This window comes from Rhea pennata, unplaced genomic scaffold, assembly GCF_028389875.1.
Source record: "Rhea pennata isolate bPtePen1 unplaced genomic scaffold, bPtePen1.pri scaffold_32, whole genome shotgun sequence".
Taxonomy (NCBI): Eukaryota; Metazoa; Chordata; class Aves; order Rheiformes; family Rheidae; genus Rhea; species Rhea pennata.
Window position 1 is genome coordinate 3,735,059 of NW_026907679.1, and position 16,316 is coordinate 3,751,374.

The following is a 16,316-nucleotide window of genomic DNA, read 5'->3' on the forward strand; positions in this document are numbered from 1 at the left end:
TCTGCTTGGGGAGGTTGGGCTATGGCCTCCTGGATGGCAAAAGAACCAACCTTCTCAGCTGGGCTCCCCTTCCAGGATGGGCGGGTCCTAGCAGGGCCCTGCCCAGGCAGATCTGGAGAGCAAAGGACAAGGGACGGGAGTGGGCAGGGGGATCGCAGCAGTAGGTGCCGTCTGTGTGGTGCTGAGAGAAAAAGGACGCAATTCCTCCCACATCTTTGGTGCAGGAAAGGCTTTGAGGGCAGAGTTGGCCCTGGAGTGCAGCGGGCAAGGCTTTCTCATGACCTCGGAGGAGTCCCTGGAAGGAGACGGGACTTGGGCTGCAGCCAGCACACCCCAGGATCACTGCACAGGCACCTCCCAGTCACCTAAGGGAGGTGGGCTCCCTCCCTGCACTCTGCAGCCTCCACATGGCACTGAGATAGGAAATGGCCACTTGAGGGTATCGCTTCCCCCTGAGCTGAGGAACAGTCCCTGTGAAGCCCACTCTTTGCAAATGCCACACCTGCAAGATATTCTGCAGCTCCAGGAGGCTGGAATGGCAGTTGAGCACCAGCACCTCCAGCATGTTATCCATGCTGTCCAGGGTCTGCAAGAAGGACAGAGCGTTGTGACACTCTTTCACCGCTCCCTGGCACACACCAGCCTCTGGGCTTTGCCCGTGGCCACACCCAGAGGAAGGGGTAGAAGAGAGGAGGGTGGGAAAGCAAAGCTGAGATCGGGCTCTGCCTGTGATCTTACAGGCGTCTCTCAGCACAGCCTGGGCAGGGGCAAGAGCAGAGGGGTTGATAGGCTCCCCGTCGCTCACCCAGTGCATACCTTGGAATAGAGGCAGGTGTCCAGGTTCTTCATGTCTTCTTTGGCAGGAAGCAAGAAGACACTCCTGAAGCAGGTGTGCAGGAGGATGCTCTTTTTGCCCTCCAGAACCGGCTCCACGGCACTGCAAAGAGAGAGAGGCGCTTGCTCAACACTGGCGCTGGCAGCACTGCCTTGATGCCCTGGCAAGGTGGATGTGGACCTCCGGAGCAGGAGTCCTCGGGCTGGGGCAGCCCTGCGTGTATTGGGGGGGGTGCTCCTTGCTTCCATGACACTGCTCCTGGGACAGAGGACAGTCCTGCTTGGTAGGCCTCACGCCTCCTCAACCATCTGCCTCCCCTTCTCTGGTGAAGGCCAAGGTGCCCTGGGCAGCTGCAGGTAGCCCTGTGCCCTCCCATCTGCCCTGATGACAAACCCAGGGCCAGGGAGAGCAGAGGCCCAGCGGGCAGAACCACCAGCCTCCCTACACGATGGGGGACACCTCCCAGGCAAGCACGGTGCCATCAGGACCATGCTCTGGAGAGGTCTGGGCCAAAGCAGGGGCTGACGTATGTACCTCATTGCCGTGAGAGCAAGCATGGCTTGCTGACGCACTGCTGTGCCCAGCTGCTCCATCGGCTCCTCCTCCAGCAGCACCTGGAGAGCACAACCAGCATGCCACACCGAAAGTGCCACCACCCAGCGCCAGCACTCCCAGCAGCACTCTGTGAGGCTAGCAGAGGCCTGAGGCCCCCATCCCTGCACTGCAGCCCACAATGACCCCCACTTTGAGGTCTCAGCTCGCAGGGCTTCTCAAGGCCACCCGGACACCTGTCAGCAGCAGCTCTTTGCCAGTGCTTGCTTACCCCAGTCCTCCCAGTGCCCAAGTCCTCTCCAAAGAGCTGTGCTTGCGCCCAGCTGCCCTTGAGCCCATACTCACAGCTGCTGCACGTGCCCTCACCTTGATATGCTCGGCCAGGTCGTACGTGCAGCAGAAAACATCCAGGCCCCACGACAAGGCCTTGGAGCTGCTGCCTCTGCAGAGGGTGCAGACGCACTCCAGGAACTTGAGCTTCTGCACCTCTTCCTGACGCACAGGGAAGAGAGACGGAGTGAGCGTGAAGGGTGGGGGAAAGACCAGCAGGAGCAGAGAAGTGAGGGGGCTGCAGCGGTGCGCGTGTCCCCTGGCCGGGAGCAGCTCTGCACAGCCAGCAGCCCCCCCGCAGCCTGGCAGCAGGCCGCAGAGGCGGCGCGACCCGCAGGGAGACTCAGGCCCGGCCCGGCCGGACGTGGCTGCAGCTACCTTCTGTGTGCCGCTCACAAAGGCCTGGATGAACTCCAGGGCTTCCTCATCCTCTCTCGACAGCTCTGACCAGCTGCAGATGGAAAACTTGGCCCCTGCAACAGCCAGAGAGCCAGGAGGCCTGGAGACACTGAGCGCAGGCAGCAGAGACGAGCGCACCGAGCTCGGCCTCCATGCCACCGCCCCGGGCACCCCAGTGCCAGGGTGCGGGCAGACGGGAGCCCCACGCAGAGCAGGGCACGCTCCCCGGCCCTGGCCCGGCCCAGCCCCACGGGGCCCCTCACTCACTGCTCCACAGGCTCCACGACGCCTGGGCCCTGCAGCTCTTGGAGGATGCCTGGGGAGAGCTGCTGCCCTGGGGAGTCCCGTCCCGCTCCTGGGGTGCCCGGGAGCTGTGTGGGCGGCCGACCTCCTAGGGATTGTTGGCAGTGGATTTGTACCCAGCGAGAGGATGGGGCCGTGCCCATGGCAGTCTGCGGGCTCAGGGCATCCCCCGGGGTCTCCCCTGCATGACGAGTCTCCCCGCAAGGGATCCCTGCATGCCCAGGCTCTGCACGGCTGCCGGAGCAGCTCCAGCTCCTCCCACCACCAGGATCTCGGGTGAGCGATCCCCACTGCGAGGCCAGCAGTGACCCTGGCGGCAGGGACTTCTGCCCAGGGTGCCCTGGGATGGCAGGGGCAGCATCAGCACTGGCATGCAGCAGTCCTGGCAGCTACACTGGCACCTGAGCCAGAGGGGAGCATCAGTCTTTGCTCTGGCTGCAGCTCCCCACCCCGTCCAGCCTCCCGCTCTGGCTGCACTGCTCTCACGCCTGCCCCAGCTAGTGGCCTCCTCACACCAGGCCCACAGACACTTACACCAGCAGAGCTGAAGGAGCGCACGGACCCTGAAGCCAGGCGTGTGGCTGAGCCATGCAGAGGGAGGGAGCAGCTGCGGGGACTTGGCATCGGCCTAAACACGACATCTGCAGGTTTCACAGAAATGCCATAAGGACCCCCTGCAAGAAACAGGAGACACTCAGGGGTCTTCCACAAACCTCTGCTTTGAACATGCTCAGTGCTAGGGTAGAAATGTCTAAGCAGGTGAGGAAATGCAAGATGGGAAAGCAACTCAAACACACACAGTAGGAAAGAACCTACTGCTCACGCAGGGCTCAGCAACTGGCTCTTCCAAAGATTCTCAGCTGCACACTTCCCAAACGAAGCAGAAGGCAAGAGCCAAACTCTTAGATCAGATAAAACAAAGAGGAAGGCTTGTGAAAACTTCTGCTTCAGGAGCAGACGCTGAAAGCAGGGGTTTTCTTGCTTTTCCATTTCCTTTCCCCAAGGACAGGAGACACGGTAAGGATACTTTGGTGTTTCTTCAACAAAATCATTCCCTTTCCACTGCTATGCTCCCAAGCCCAGCCGTACCCGACCCTACCGGACAATCTCCCTCTTCTGTCAGGAGCAGAAAACCTTCTTTCAACATAACTGATATCCTTGACTCCCCCTTTTATAGAACACACGGAAGAGCTGCTGTCCATACGCTACTCAGGTCACACACAAAGCAGTGGGGGGTGCATGTTAAATGCAGAGCCCTTCCTCTAAAAATGCATTTGCATTCAGCACACACTGGTATTGCAGAAGGTAAAGCTCACGATGACAGAAAACGCCCGCGTCTTCCTGCTCAGCTTTCAGCCAGAGACACACTTCAAGCTGACACTTCAGTCACACCTCGCCAGCATCGGTGTCCCAGCAGACACAAGGCACAACCCAGCCTTCTCCAGGTGATGTCCAGGGATACCTACAAGCAGGGTGAACAGGGCCTGGGGAAGCTCTGGACGAAGGATCGGCCCTGGCAGGGCAGGGCCGTTCCCCATGCACAGGGGGCTGCGTGGGGCAGGGCTGCTCAGAGCTCCCGCTCGCCCCCAGGACACTGCCCGGGGCGTCTCAGGAGGAAGCTCCGGCAGGGACGACACCAAAGGCAAGGCACTTCCCCGAGTCTCTGCTTTCAGGTCTCTGCCCGTGGGGTGTAGGGAAGGGAGAAGGAGCTGCCCAGGCTAGACAGGAGTCCCAGACTCCGAAGTCCATGGAGAGACCAGCAGGTCTGCGAGGCAGCTCCGAAAGTGCCTTCGCCCACACTCTGCCCACGCACAGCAGTGCTGGGCCCGCGCCCTGCTCTAACAGCGGGGACGGTGCTGAGAAATGGTCACTGCAGGTGGCTCCAAGCCGCAGGGCCACCAGGAGAAGGGGCGCAAGATCCAGGGGGCCGCTGCTGGCACACGGCCGGGCCGCAGCGGCTACTGCCGCCCCCGTGCACATGGCCGCTCGCTCTGCCCAGCCCTCGGCCCAGTGGCCGGGGCGGCAGCTCCCAGCACTGCGGCTAAAGGCTCCGGGCGCCCCCGGGGCGGGAGACGCTGCCCCGCGGCAGCAGCCGCCTCTTGTCCCCTCCCTGCCCGCAGGGCCCGGGCAGCCCCGGCCCCCCCCCGCCCCTCAGCCGCCTCCTCAGCCCCAGTGCGCATGCTCCGCCCTGCCCCGCCCCTCCTGACCCTCGGGGCCCCGCCCCTCGGCTGCCCTGCCTGCCCCAGCTCCGCACAGCGCATGCTCACTGCTGCCCCCTCCTGCCCCTCTCTCCCAGGTCCTGCCCCAGGAGTCCCCGCCCCACCCCAAAGGAGCCAATGGAGGAGCTTGGGGTGGGAGGGGTCACAGCGAGGGAGGTGTCACTGCTGCAGATGGGGGTGGGGCCTGTGTGTCCATGGCCCCGCCCCTGGGCCCGCTGGCCCCGCCCCCACCGGGCCCCACCGCGGCTCCGCTCTGCGGCTGCCGAGCAGCAGCTGCGGCAGCAACGGGCGTTGGCGGTGGCTGCGCAGGGAGCCCGGAGCGACGCTGCTGCCCGGCGGGTGCTCGTGTGCCCGGGGCCTGCAGCGGCAGGCCCGCCTCTCCTGCCCGCCTCGCGGTCACGGCCCACAAGCCCTTCCCCGGCACCCTCGGGACCGCACGGCCGTGCGTGACCCGCCCCAGGTCTGCCCTGGCAGTATTGCTGGTGCCGGGCGGGGAGAGCAGCAGCGGCCCGTGCCCTGCGGCACATCTCCGTCGTCGAGCTGCCGGCCCCTTCTGCACACCCTTCTCTGCAAACCACTGCATCAGGTCTCTGAAACTATCGCTTTCACTCACCGCCAGGAAATTGCTTTGAGACACCATCCCAGCTCTGGGAGGATGGGCTGCAAGCAGAGTGCTCCAGCTGAGGAGCACTGCAGCCCAGCAGTCAGGTGTCCGCTCCTGGGGAGCTCTGTGGCATGGCACCAGTTTCTGCAACGGCACCGCGTTTTCCTGTCCCTTCCTTTCTGTCCCTTGCCTGTCCAAAGACCCAGTCACAGCTCCTGCTGTCCCACACCAATCACCAATGTCCACTGCAGCTGCAGTGCTGGCAGCACTGACCAGCAACCACAGAAAAAACGGCCTCTGACCCAGGCCCCTGTGTGCGGATTTGGTCCAAAGCAGAGGTCGCACTGCAACGACAGCCTTGCCTTACGTGGCTGTAGTACCCATCTCACTCTGCCATTACTACACAGAGTTACATTTAGATTAAGTTTCCATCTTAGGGTTAGTGTGACTTGATTGCCCACTGCCAGTCCCTGACCTCGTGCTGCTGCAGGCGGCACTCCTCCGCTAACTGCAGTTTTAAAGAGGGGCTGTGACCAAGCTTCAATACCCGTGTTGTGCCAGGGGCAACAGCAGAAGGCAGAAGCTGTTCAAGACAGGTTTGGGGTATCTGTTGCAGTTGTCAGTGTGCCTCCGGTGAGAAGGTAACACCCCATGTCCCTGCAAGAGGAGACACCCAGGTCTTGCCCATCGTGAGCACACGTCACGTCTGGTGAACTTGTTTGCCTTCAGCGTCTCCCGCAGAGCTCCAGAGGGCAAAAATCTCTCCAGCAGACACAGGGGAACAGATTACCGGTGGGATAATACTGCCTGCATTTGGGGAGCACTGTGCAGAGCGAGTGGCTGTTTGTGGCCTGCGCTTCTTCAAAGAAGAGAGCTCTGGTTTCTGTTTGGACTGAGCAGTTCCTGCAGATGTTCCTAGGAAGGACCTGGCAGAGCTGCGATTCTGTGCGGCACGTTTTCATGTTGTGTTGCGTTGTTTCATCGCAGCTTGGTAACGGAGACGCTCCTGCCACGGAGCACGCAGTCAAGGCGTTTTGGTGGTATGGAAGCACACTGCCAGCCTGAAGTCCCGGGCTCCAGAAATAACCACTTCCACCTGCTCCGAGTTTAACGCTGCATTTCATAGTTTGGCTGAGACAGAGAAGAAAGCGAAACTGTCTCTGGTCAGGAGCGAGTGGGGAAAACGACTTCTTGAATCCAGATGGCGTGGCCGGTGCGGCCCGGGCTCCGGGTCGGAGCTCCCCATGGAGGGCTGGGGTCGGGGAGGCTCCGGGGAGGGCTGCGGCTCTGCTCGGGGTCCCTGGGGAGCGGCGCGGGCCGGGGCTGGCTGTGGGGGGGGCGTGGGGCTGCGGGCGAGGGCTGCGGGGCTGGAGCAGGGGGCAAGGGCTGGGCGCGAGCGGGGAAGGGCCGAGAGCTGCGGGGACTCCGCGGGCAGAGCAGGGCGGCAGCAGCGGCGGGGCCGGGCGCGGGGCGGCTGCGCCGGCCTCAGGGCGGCACCGAGCCTGCCCGCCCTCAGGGCTGGCGCCCGCGTCTGGCCAATCAGCTCGCGAGGGGAGGCCGCGAGCCAATGGGGCCTGGGGGGCGGGCTTTGCCCTGAGCGACGTGCCGGCCGCCCAATGGCGTGCCCCGGCGGGGCTCTCCCTGCTGCCAGGCGCGGGGCCGGCGGGGCGCAGCGCCCCCTGCCCGCCGCCTCCTGTGCCTGGGCCAGGGCTCGCCCGGGCCGGGCCCGTGGGCGGGTGGGGGGCGGCGGGGGCCTCTGCCCCACGGTCGCGCGGGAGCGGCCTGCTGTGCGCAGAGGGAGCAGGAGAGGCGGCGGCACAGGATGGCAGAGCAGGAAATTCTGCCGGAGCGCAGGAAATCGCCTGTTCACTGTGAAGGGGCCGAAGGCGGGCAGAGGTTCCCCGAGAGGCTGCGGAGTCTCCGCTCCGGGAGAGACTCCAGACCGGCCCCTCCTGCTCCAGGGCAGCCTGCTCCAGGGGTCCCTGCTTGATCCGCGGGGCTGGACCAGACCAGCTCCCCAGGTCCCTGCCAAGCTCGGCTGCTCCGGCCCCTCCCAGTCCCTGCGCTGCCACTGCCTCGTGGGGTCGGCGGGAGCCCAGCACGCGCGTGGGCCGAGGGGTGGCAGGTTGGGTGGTGAGTGCGCGGGTGGGGCTCGCGGGGAAGGGGGTTGTGTTAGCAGTTAGGGTCGAGGCCGCTCCTTGGGGTTTCTGCTTGGGGGTTGGTGTTGCGGGTGGAGCCGGGGACGGGGGGTGGCTGTACTGGGTGGGGCCGGGGGGAGGATTGGGGGGAGGTTCTGCTGCGGTGCTTCGGGGTGCTGGTGCTTGTGGTGAGCGTGGGCGAGCTTTGTGGGGGACTGGGTGATGGTTGGAGGTGAGGGCTGGGGGAAGGTTGGCGTGGTGATGCTGGGGCTGAGGGTGGGGGTGAGGGTGAGGGTGTGGTGAGCGCCAGGGAAGGGGGTGAGAGGTGTGTGTCTTGGCTCAGCGGTGGGGTTTGGGCTGAGAGGTTGGAGTCGGGGCCAGGGCTGGTTCAGGAGCAGGGCTTGGGGTTAGCGGTTGGTGCGCGGTAGGTGAGTGGCTGCAGCGCCTGGTCCGTCGGGGCTGAAGCGGGAGGGAGGTGGCCGTGCGTAGCCCCGCGCTGCCCCTGGAGCTGCCTCCCGCTGCCTCCAGCAGCTCTGTCCTCCGCAGGGCGGCCGCGCTCGGGCCCTGGGGCCGCGGCGGCGGCGGCTGCTGCTCGTGGAGCCGCTGCGGGCAGCAGAGGTGACCTCAGCACCGCCACGCACGGGGCCGCTGGGACCTGCCTGGTGACCCGCCGTGGCCCCGCAGTGTCCGGGAGGATGGCGCCGGGAGAGGGCAGGAGCGCGCGGGGCTCAGGCAGGAGCCGCAGAGCGCAGCCGCGACTTTCCCTGCCGCACCGGCAGCCCCGCGGAACCGAGGCGTTTCCCGAGGCCTTCCCACCTCCCGTGCCGGGTGGGAGCCACGGGGCTGGGGATGGGGCTGGGCAGCGTGGGGGGGCCGCGGGGGCCCTCGGCTGTGGCGGGGCAGAGCCTTGCGGAAGGGGCTGTGGGGCAGGAGAGCTGGCGCCAGGGCCAAGGCGGGCGAGGGGACGCCGCAGCGCTGCCACCCCCCCCGCGGGGACCTGCCCAGCACTGCCTGAAAAACTCTCCCCTTTGGCCTCTGCCCCGCAGGATGGAGGAGAGACCCCTCAGCCACCCCCGGGCGGCCTGGGAGAAGGAGGGCGGTCGCGCGCACAGCCCCCGGGCACCCCAGGAACGGGACGGGACTCCCCAGGGCAGCAGCTCTCCCCAGGCGTCCTCCGAGTTCTGCAGGGCCCAGGCGTCGCGGAGCCCGCGGAGCAGGGAGTGAGGGGCCGCGTGGGGCTGGGCCGGGCCGGGGCCAGGGAGCGCGTCCTGCTCTGCGCGGGGCTCCCGTCTTCCCGCACCCTGGCGCTGGGGTGCCCGGGGCGGTGGCACGGAGGCCGAGCTCAGTGCGCTCAGTGTCTCCAGGCCTCCTGGCTCTCTGGCTGTTGCAGGGGCCAAGTTTTCCATCTGCAGCTGGTCAGACCTGTCGAGAGAGGATGAGGAAGCCCTGGAGTTCATCCAGGCCTTTGTGAGCGGCACACAGAAAATAGCTGCAGCCACGTCCGGCCAGGCCGGGCCTGAGTCTCCCTGCGGGTCGCGCCAGCTCTGCTGCCAGGCTGCGGGGGGGCTGCTGGCTGTGCAGAGCTGCTCCCAGCCGGGGGACATGCGCACCGCTGCAGCCCCCTCGCTGCTCTGCTCCTGCTGCTCTTTCCCCTGCCCTTCACGCTCACACTGTCTCTCTTCCCCGTGCATCAGGAAGAGGTGCAGAAGCTCAAGTTCCTGGAGTGCGTCTGCACCCTCTGCCGAGGCAGCAGCTCCAAGGCCTTGTCGTGGGGCCTGGATGTTTTCTGCTGCATGTACGACCTGGCCGAGCATATCAAGGTGAGGGCACATGCAGCAGGGCCCAGGGCACCTTGGCCTTCACCAGAGAAGGGGAGGCAGATGGTTGAGGAGGCATGAGGCCTACCAACCAGGACTGTCCTCTGTCCCAGGAGCAGTGTCATGGAAGCAAGGAGCACCCTCAACCCCCGCAGGGCTGCCCCAGCTACTCTCGGGACCAGCCCGAGGACTCCTGCCCCAGAGGTCCACATCCACCTTGCCAGGGCATCAAGGCAGTGCTGCCAGCGGCAGTGTTGAGCAAGCACCTCTCTCTCTTTGCAGTGCCGTGGAGCCGGTTCTGGAGGGCAAAAAGAGCATCCTCCTGCACACCTGCTTCAGGAGTGTCTTCTTGCTTCCCGCCAAAGAAGACATGAAGAACCTGGACACCTGCCTCTATTCCAAGGTATGCACTGGGCGAGCGATGGGGAGCCTGTCAGCCCCTCTGCTCTTGCCCCTGCCCGGCCTGTGCTGAGAGATGACTGTAAGATCACAGGCAGGGCCCGATCTCAGCTTTGCTTTCCCACCCTCCTCCCTTCTACCCCTTCCTCTGGGTGTGGCCACGGGCAAAGCCCAGAGGCTGGTGTGTGCCAGGGAGGGGTGAAAGAGTGTCACAACCCTCTGTGCTCCTTGCAGACCCTGGACAGCATGGATAACATGCTGGAGGTGCTGGTGCTCAACTCTGCCACTTCCAGCCTCCTGGAGCTGCAGAATATCTTGCAGGTGTGGCATTTGCAAAGAGTGGGATTCACAGGGACTGTTCCTCAGCTCAGGGGGAAGCGATACCCTCAAGTGGCCATTTCCTATCTCAGTGCCATGTGGAGGCTGCAGAGTGCAGGGAGGGAGCCCACCTCCCTTAGGTGACCGGGAGGTGCCTGTGCAGTGATACTGGGGTGCGCTGGCTGCAGCCCAAGTCCCTTCTCCTTCCAGAGATTCCTCCTAGGTCATGAGAAAGCCTTGCCCGCTGCACTCCAGGGCCAACTCTGCCCTCAAAGCCTTTCCTGCACCAAAGATGTGGAGGGAGGAATTGTGTCCTTTTTCTCTCAGCACCACACAGATGGCAGCTACTGCTGCGATCCCCCTGCCTGCCCCCTGTCTCTTGTCCTTTGCTCTCCAGATCTGACTGGGGCAGGGCCCTGCTAGGACCCGCCCATCCTGCAAGGGGAGCCCAGCTGAGAAGGTTGGTTCTTTTGCCATCCAGGAGGCCATAGCCAAACCTCCCCAAGCAGACCACCAGGGAATGTTCTGCATGCAGGGCGATGTTCTGGAGGGGGTGTGTGGGAAGGGTGCCTGTGCAGGGGGTGTGCGGTTACCTGCCTTCCTGAACTGTATCAGTGCAGCCAGGGGCTGAGGAGAGCTGCTTCTGCTGGAGCAGGTGTCAGCTCCCCAGGCAGACCAGTAGGCTTTGTCCTCCCAGCTCCTGTTGCCCTTCACCAACTCGGAGAGAGCAGCTGTGCGTGAGAGGGCCGTGGGGAGGATTGGGAGGCTGAGCAATGTGCTGTCCAACTATTCCTCGCTGGAGGTAAGGAGGCAGGCACCTCCCAGCCACCCCTTTGCCCCTTGCCTGCAGACCAGAGCAGCCTTCAGCTCCGGGGTGCCTCTGAGGGAAGCCTGGCCAGAGGTCAAAGCGCTCAGCAAGGCCCTGCCCTGAGGCAAAAGCTCTTTGTTCCTCTTGCCATGAGCTTCTCTCTGCAGGCGTTTTTTTCTGAGGCCCCAGCTGTGCCCCAGCTGTGTGCAGGGCAGGAGTGTGCAGGGAGCACGATGTGAGGCGAGGTGTGGCAGTGCTGCCTTGCTGCTTTGGGAGGCCAGGCCTGCAGGGCCCTCCGGAGCTTTGACTCACCTGGCATGCATGCCTGGGCAGACTCTTGGCTTCAGGGCTTTGGATAATCAAGGGCATGCCTAGAATCCAAAGGAGTGGGAAGCTGACGACGAGCTCTGCGTGTCATGGACCAGCAACCGCAGTGTCATCATGCATGTGAGGAGCACCTCCCCTGCTGGGAATCTTGGCCATGGGGTCATCAGGGGACTTGGATGAGCAGAGGGCTGCCTAATGAGCAGGGCTGAGGGGGTATCGCGGTTCATGCAGAGTGGGCAGGGCGCGTGGTGGAGAGGGAAGCAGCTCTCAGTGGCCCCTTGTGTAAGGCTGCACTCTGGTAGCAGCCCAGCTCTCCCCCGGTGCCGCTTCCACTGTGCCTGAGTGGGGAGTGGGCAGGGGCTTCACTCCAAGAGTCCCAGCAGCAGCTGCAGCCTTGAGGGCCACTGTCAAGCTGTGCTTGCCTGCAGAGCCAGTGCGCTGTGACCCTGACCGTGACCATCCTCCCTTGCCCTGATGGCCCTGTGTCCACGTGCCCCACGCTGCCGCTGCACAACCCAACAGCCGCCCCTGGCTCTGCTGGGACCACAGTGCCAGCATTACCCCGCCCCCTCTCCCGAGCCACGTCCACTGCTCAGCTAAGCACCATTAATGTGGCACAGAGCGTGACATTTCTTCCCTCACCTCCATTCTCCCATAAGCTGTTTGTGAAAAACCTTCAGCCCTCCGAGGGCATAGACATCATTGCCACAGCCATCGAGGGCATGAGGAACTGCAGCAATTACAGCACGGTGGTGGCTACCCACATGCTGAACATGTTTGTGGTGGGCGCTGTCTCTTCACTGGAAGATGTAAGCAGGCTGCAAGTGGCGTGCGTGGGGCAGGAGCCCTCTGGGATATGGTCTTATCTTGCCAGCGGCAGGGGTCTGGGGCACCCAAGAGCCTTGGAAGGCAGCAAGGAGCACTGGGAGCCATGGAGAAGGAAGGGGATGTCAGTGGGAGGTGGGATAATGGCTGCTCTCTGGTAGCAGCCCCACTCTCACCCATGGGTCTTCCAGGTGCCACGGATGATAAGGTGCCTCTACAGGAACCTGAGGTACGTCAGGGAGTTGTTGGCCCGGGTCACCCTGAACAACATCCTTTGCCAGCTGTGCTGCTCGAACCCTGACGAGGTGACCGTGAGCCTGCTCTACTGCTCCCCGCTCTGCAACAGGTATGGGGCCCGTCAGGCTCGAGGGCTCATCGCAGATGGGGAGAATGGCCCAAAGGGGGCCAGACCCAAGGAGACTCCCAGGACACGCCTGCAGGGCAGGGTCCTCTGTCTGTCTGACCACTGCTCAGTCCCCATGCATCAAGTAGCTCTGCAGAAGGCAGAGCTGAGCAAGGGAGCCTGCTTTCAGCAGGCAGCGGCCATGCTCCCTGCCTTCCCCACAAGGCACTTCACCCTGGTGCTGTCCAGCCTGCATGGGCCCTACTCCAAGAAAGGGGCTGCAGCCTCCCCACTTGTGGCAAGGGCTCACACAGCAAAATGGCCATGGGAGCTCCCTGACCCTCTACTGCCCAGCTTTGAGAGCTGTTGGGGGAGTAGTTGGTGTTAGGAGTAGTGCGAGAAGTTCCCTCACAGGAGTGGTGCCCTCCCAAAGCGCCGGAGTGCCCTCCGGTGGGGCCTGGGCTCCCATCACAGAGAGGATTGGGGAGGGTCTGGCTGCAGTGGCAGCCAAAGCCGAGCCCCAGGAAAGGTGCAAGCTGAGCAGAAGGACCTGGGAAGGCCCCCGGGGCAGAGGAATGCCAAGGGGTGAGGACACGGCATGTGTGGGAAGGCCATGGCTTGCAGGTAGGAAGGGTGTTTCTCTAGTCTCCCACCCAGAGGAACATAATGGTGACTGAGCCTGGCTTTCTGATGGCAAGGTGTGGTGGGGAAAGAGCAGCCCTGCAGGAGCACATGCTGCTGGCTGCCGTGGCTGCGTGCCAAGCACTGCCTTGAACTGCCTTCAGTGTGCTGGGGGGAAGTGGCTGAGGGGGCAAGCAGGCCCAGAGCAGGCTTACCTGCTCAGCTGAGGACCAACAGTGCCTTCTTCCTTCTGCCAGAGCCATGAGGAGAGCTCCGAGACACCTGTGTCGCTGGATCTTCCACCAGCTGGCAAGGCTGCTGAGCGGGGAGGACCAGTTTCGCCAGAGGCCCGCCATGGCTTTCTTTGTGGAGGTGAGCCTCATGGCAAGCAGTGCCTCTCTGGAGGTGCCGCTGAATGCTCTCTGCTCGTATTGTGCGCGTGCCTGGTGGGTGACGTTGGTGAATGGAGCTGGGGCAATGCACGCGCTCTTGTTAGCAGCCCTGGCCTTGGCTCATTTCTGCTGGGCGACCGCTCGCAAGCACTTGCCTTTTGGGCCTCCTTTGCGGCAGCTCTCTGGGTTCAAGTGCTCCTCCAAGGGCTGAGGACAAGAGGCTGCAGAGGGCTCCGAGGCCGTGGGGCGGAGGCGAGCAGTGCCTGCAGTGTGCTGTGAGCCCCAGGGCTGGGAGCAGGGCCTGCGGGTGTCTCCACAGTGGCCCCTACCCGTGGCGTGAGCCGTGTCAGGGGCTGGTGCCCTTGGCCTGAATGGTGGGTGGGACGCAGGGCTGCACGCTGCAGGCAGTGCTGGTGGCTCTGCCAGTCCGTCAGTGCTGTGTGCATTTCAGCTGCTGGATGGCCTTGACCTTGCCGAGATGGACGATGCCGCGCTGCCACTCCTCTGGCGCTGCATTCAGGCTGAGGGCCTGGAGCTGCGCAGACTGGCATTCAGAGGTCTCCTGAGCCTGCTGAAGATGGTGAGCAGGGGGGCAGCTGGATGAAGCCATGGTGGCAGGCTGGGGCTTGGCAGGTGGTGCTGGGTCACAGAGTGGCCTGGCCTTTGCTGGGCCTCAGGAGGTGTGCTAGCTGCTCCCACGTCCCCGCTGCCCTCTTGATGTGCCCCAAGTCTTTCATGGCAGCCCCTGGGCTGTGCTGCACAGGCAGAAAGGCACCAATGGCCCTCGGGAAGAGCTCCGCTGTGCCAGGCGGAGATCCAGGCCCAGCAGCAACAAGCCACTTCCAAATGGCCTCCATTGTGCGAATGCTGCGGACAGAGTCCTGCTGGGAGAGGGACGATGAGGCAGATCACAGGGTTGGGCTAATGCAGTCGGCTGCTGCTGGTCCTGGAGGCAGGAGCCTTGCTCCCTAGAGAAGCCCTAGGGTGCTTGGAGCCCCCTTGGAGATCTCTGCCCTGCACTGCAGCCTCTGTGCCCCAGCCGTGGCTGTGTGCAGAGCCCTGGCCGTGGCCCCTGAGCCCTGATGGGAAATCAGCCCCCAGAGCACTCGTGGCCAGGGGGCTCTGGCCTTGCTTGACAAAAGGAAGTTGTGTCTTTGCCACAGGCAAGGAAAATGCAGAGCCTGCTCCCAGACATGGTGGAGTGGCTGCAGGATGCCCGCAGGGACGTGCGTGCAGGAAGCTTGCTGTTGCTGAGAAACATCCTCAGCTACCTGGACCAGAAGGGCTCCAACCCCATCGCTCTGCAGCTGGCGGAGAGGCTTCTGCCACGCTTTGATGACGTAAGGCTGGTGGGAGAGCCAGGGGCTCTCTGGCGTGTGGGTGGGTCTGTAGACGTGGCTCTGGATGCTGTGTGTCCTTCTGCACGTGTGCCCACTGGCCAGTGTATTGGCACCTCCTGCCACAGTTGTGCTGCCTCTGCAGAGGCTTGTCCCCAGCTCGGAGCCCTGGCCAGGGAGGGGGAGAGTTGTGCCTGCAGAAGACGAGGCCTCGCAAAGGAAAACCTTCTTCTCATGCCTGGCTCCTGGAGTCATTGCTGAGGCCTCCCCTGCTCTCCTTCCTTCCTCACAGAGCTGCAGCACAGTGCGAGAGCTCTCCATGCTGCTCTTCAAGGACCTGATGGAGATTGTGGTGGGGAAGAACAAGCAGAGGATGATGCAGCCCGTGCAGAGGAGCCTGGTGCCACTCTTCCTGCAAATGAGCGAGCAGAACCAGAGAGCGGCCCAGGTATGGAGCAGTGCTTTGGGGAAGGGATGCTGACATGACCTGGGGGAGGCCTGAGCACCATGGCAGGGGCTGCTGACAAGTGTGCCTCTGAGTGCGTGCCAGCGGGAGGTCCAATTTGCTGAGTCGCCAAGGACAAGGCAGAGGTGCCGCTGCCTTCAGCAGGGAGGGGCAGCCCTGGTCCTAAGCCCCACTGTGGGCTGGGACATGCTCCAACGCTGGCCAAGATTGGGGAGTACCTGGTAAGGACAAGGCCAAAGTCCCGGGGCCCTGACCGGACGAAGCCTGCCCCGCTGCCCAGCGTGCAGGGCGCACAGCTGTGCCCCTCACCCACTGCTGCAGCCCAGAGCCCCAGCCGCCTCGGGTTCTGCTCCAGGCCCCTCTGCCCTTGCTGTCCCCCCTGGGATGCTGAAGGAGCCCCTGGCTTGGCTGTCCTTGTCAGAAGGCTTGGGGGGGATCTCAGCATCCCTAGGCCACCGGGGGTCATGAGGAGGAAGGAAGAGGAGGCCGGTCGTGGGAGGAGGGTCAAGCCTGGCTCCCCAGGGAGTCTCGGTGCCAACCCACGGCCTTGCGGTGTCTCCAGGTGCTGAGGGACAGGAGCAGAGCGGAGCAATACTTGCACCAGAGCCTGCCATACTTGGAGAAGCCTGAGGCATCCTTGCAGGAGGCAGCCGTGAGGTTCCTTGGTGAGCCACTACCCCAGTCGCATCCCTGACCGTGCAGGTGGGCTAAGAGGAGGTTCTGCAGTGCCTCACAGCATGCCTGCATCCTGCACCCTGGGGACCACGCTGAGGCCAGCCTTGCACAAGGGGAAGAGGATGAGTGGCCAGGCTGGCACAGCCAGATGGGAGCTGTGCTGCTGGGGTCTTGGTGGGGAGTATGAGGGCTGACAGGAGGTGTTTGCCTAGGGCTCATGAGGCAGCAAATGAAGCAGAGGAAGGAGAAGGTGGAGCAGATCTGCAATGGTGAGTGAGAGCAGCTGTGGCAGGAGGCCCTGGCAGGGAGGAGGAGGGAGCCCTGGAAGGGAGCTCCAGTTGCTGGCCCTGCCATAAGCCAGGCAGGTGTGGTCTGCCTCTTTGGGGGAGAGGAGGTGAGTATTTGTGGGTCACCCGGGGTATTCCTGACCAGCAACTTGCAGCTGATCCTTTTGTCCCACGTGCTGCCTGCCCGGCCTGGGAAGGGCTGGGTGGGACGGGCCCTGTTTGGGCAGGATATCAAGGAGGTCTGCAACTGTGGGAGTCTGTTATGTGCTGTGATCTTTTCTGTCTCAGCCCTCCAGCCCCTGGAAGCTGATGCCGAACCCT

At 63.8% G+C, this 16,316-nt stretch overlaps 1 protein-coding gene across 1 annotated transcript in view; it reads left to right on the forward strand.

The window, feature by feature from the left end:
* Positions 1-3,736: 3,736 nt before the first annotated feature.
* LOC134154589 (adenylate cyclase type 10-like) overlaps positions 3,737-16,316 on the forward strand; it is a 47,616-nt gene continuing 35,036 nt past the window's right edge. The window contains exons 1-10 of the mRNA XM_062601264.1: positions 3,737-3,864; positions 4,716-4,770; positions 5,804-5,875; positions 8,427-8,600; positions 9,075-9,200; positions 11,478-11,858; positions 12,066-12,220; positions 13,096-13,210; positions 13,682-13,810; positions 14,394-14,570. Coding sequence (XP_062457248.1) covers positions 3,737-3,864; positions 4,716-4,770; positions 5,804-5,875; positions 8,427-8,600; positions 9,075-9,200; positions 11,478-11,858; positions 12,066-12,220; positions 13,096-13,210; positions 13,682-13,810; positions 14,394-14,570 — 1,512 coding nt within the window. The remainder of the gene's footprint in view (positions 3,865-4,715; positions 4,771-5,803; positions 5,876-8,426; positions 8,601-9,074; positions 9,201-11,477; positions 11,859-12,065; positions 12,221-13,095; positions 13,211-13,681; positions 13,811-14,393; positions 14,571-16,316) is intronic.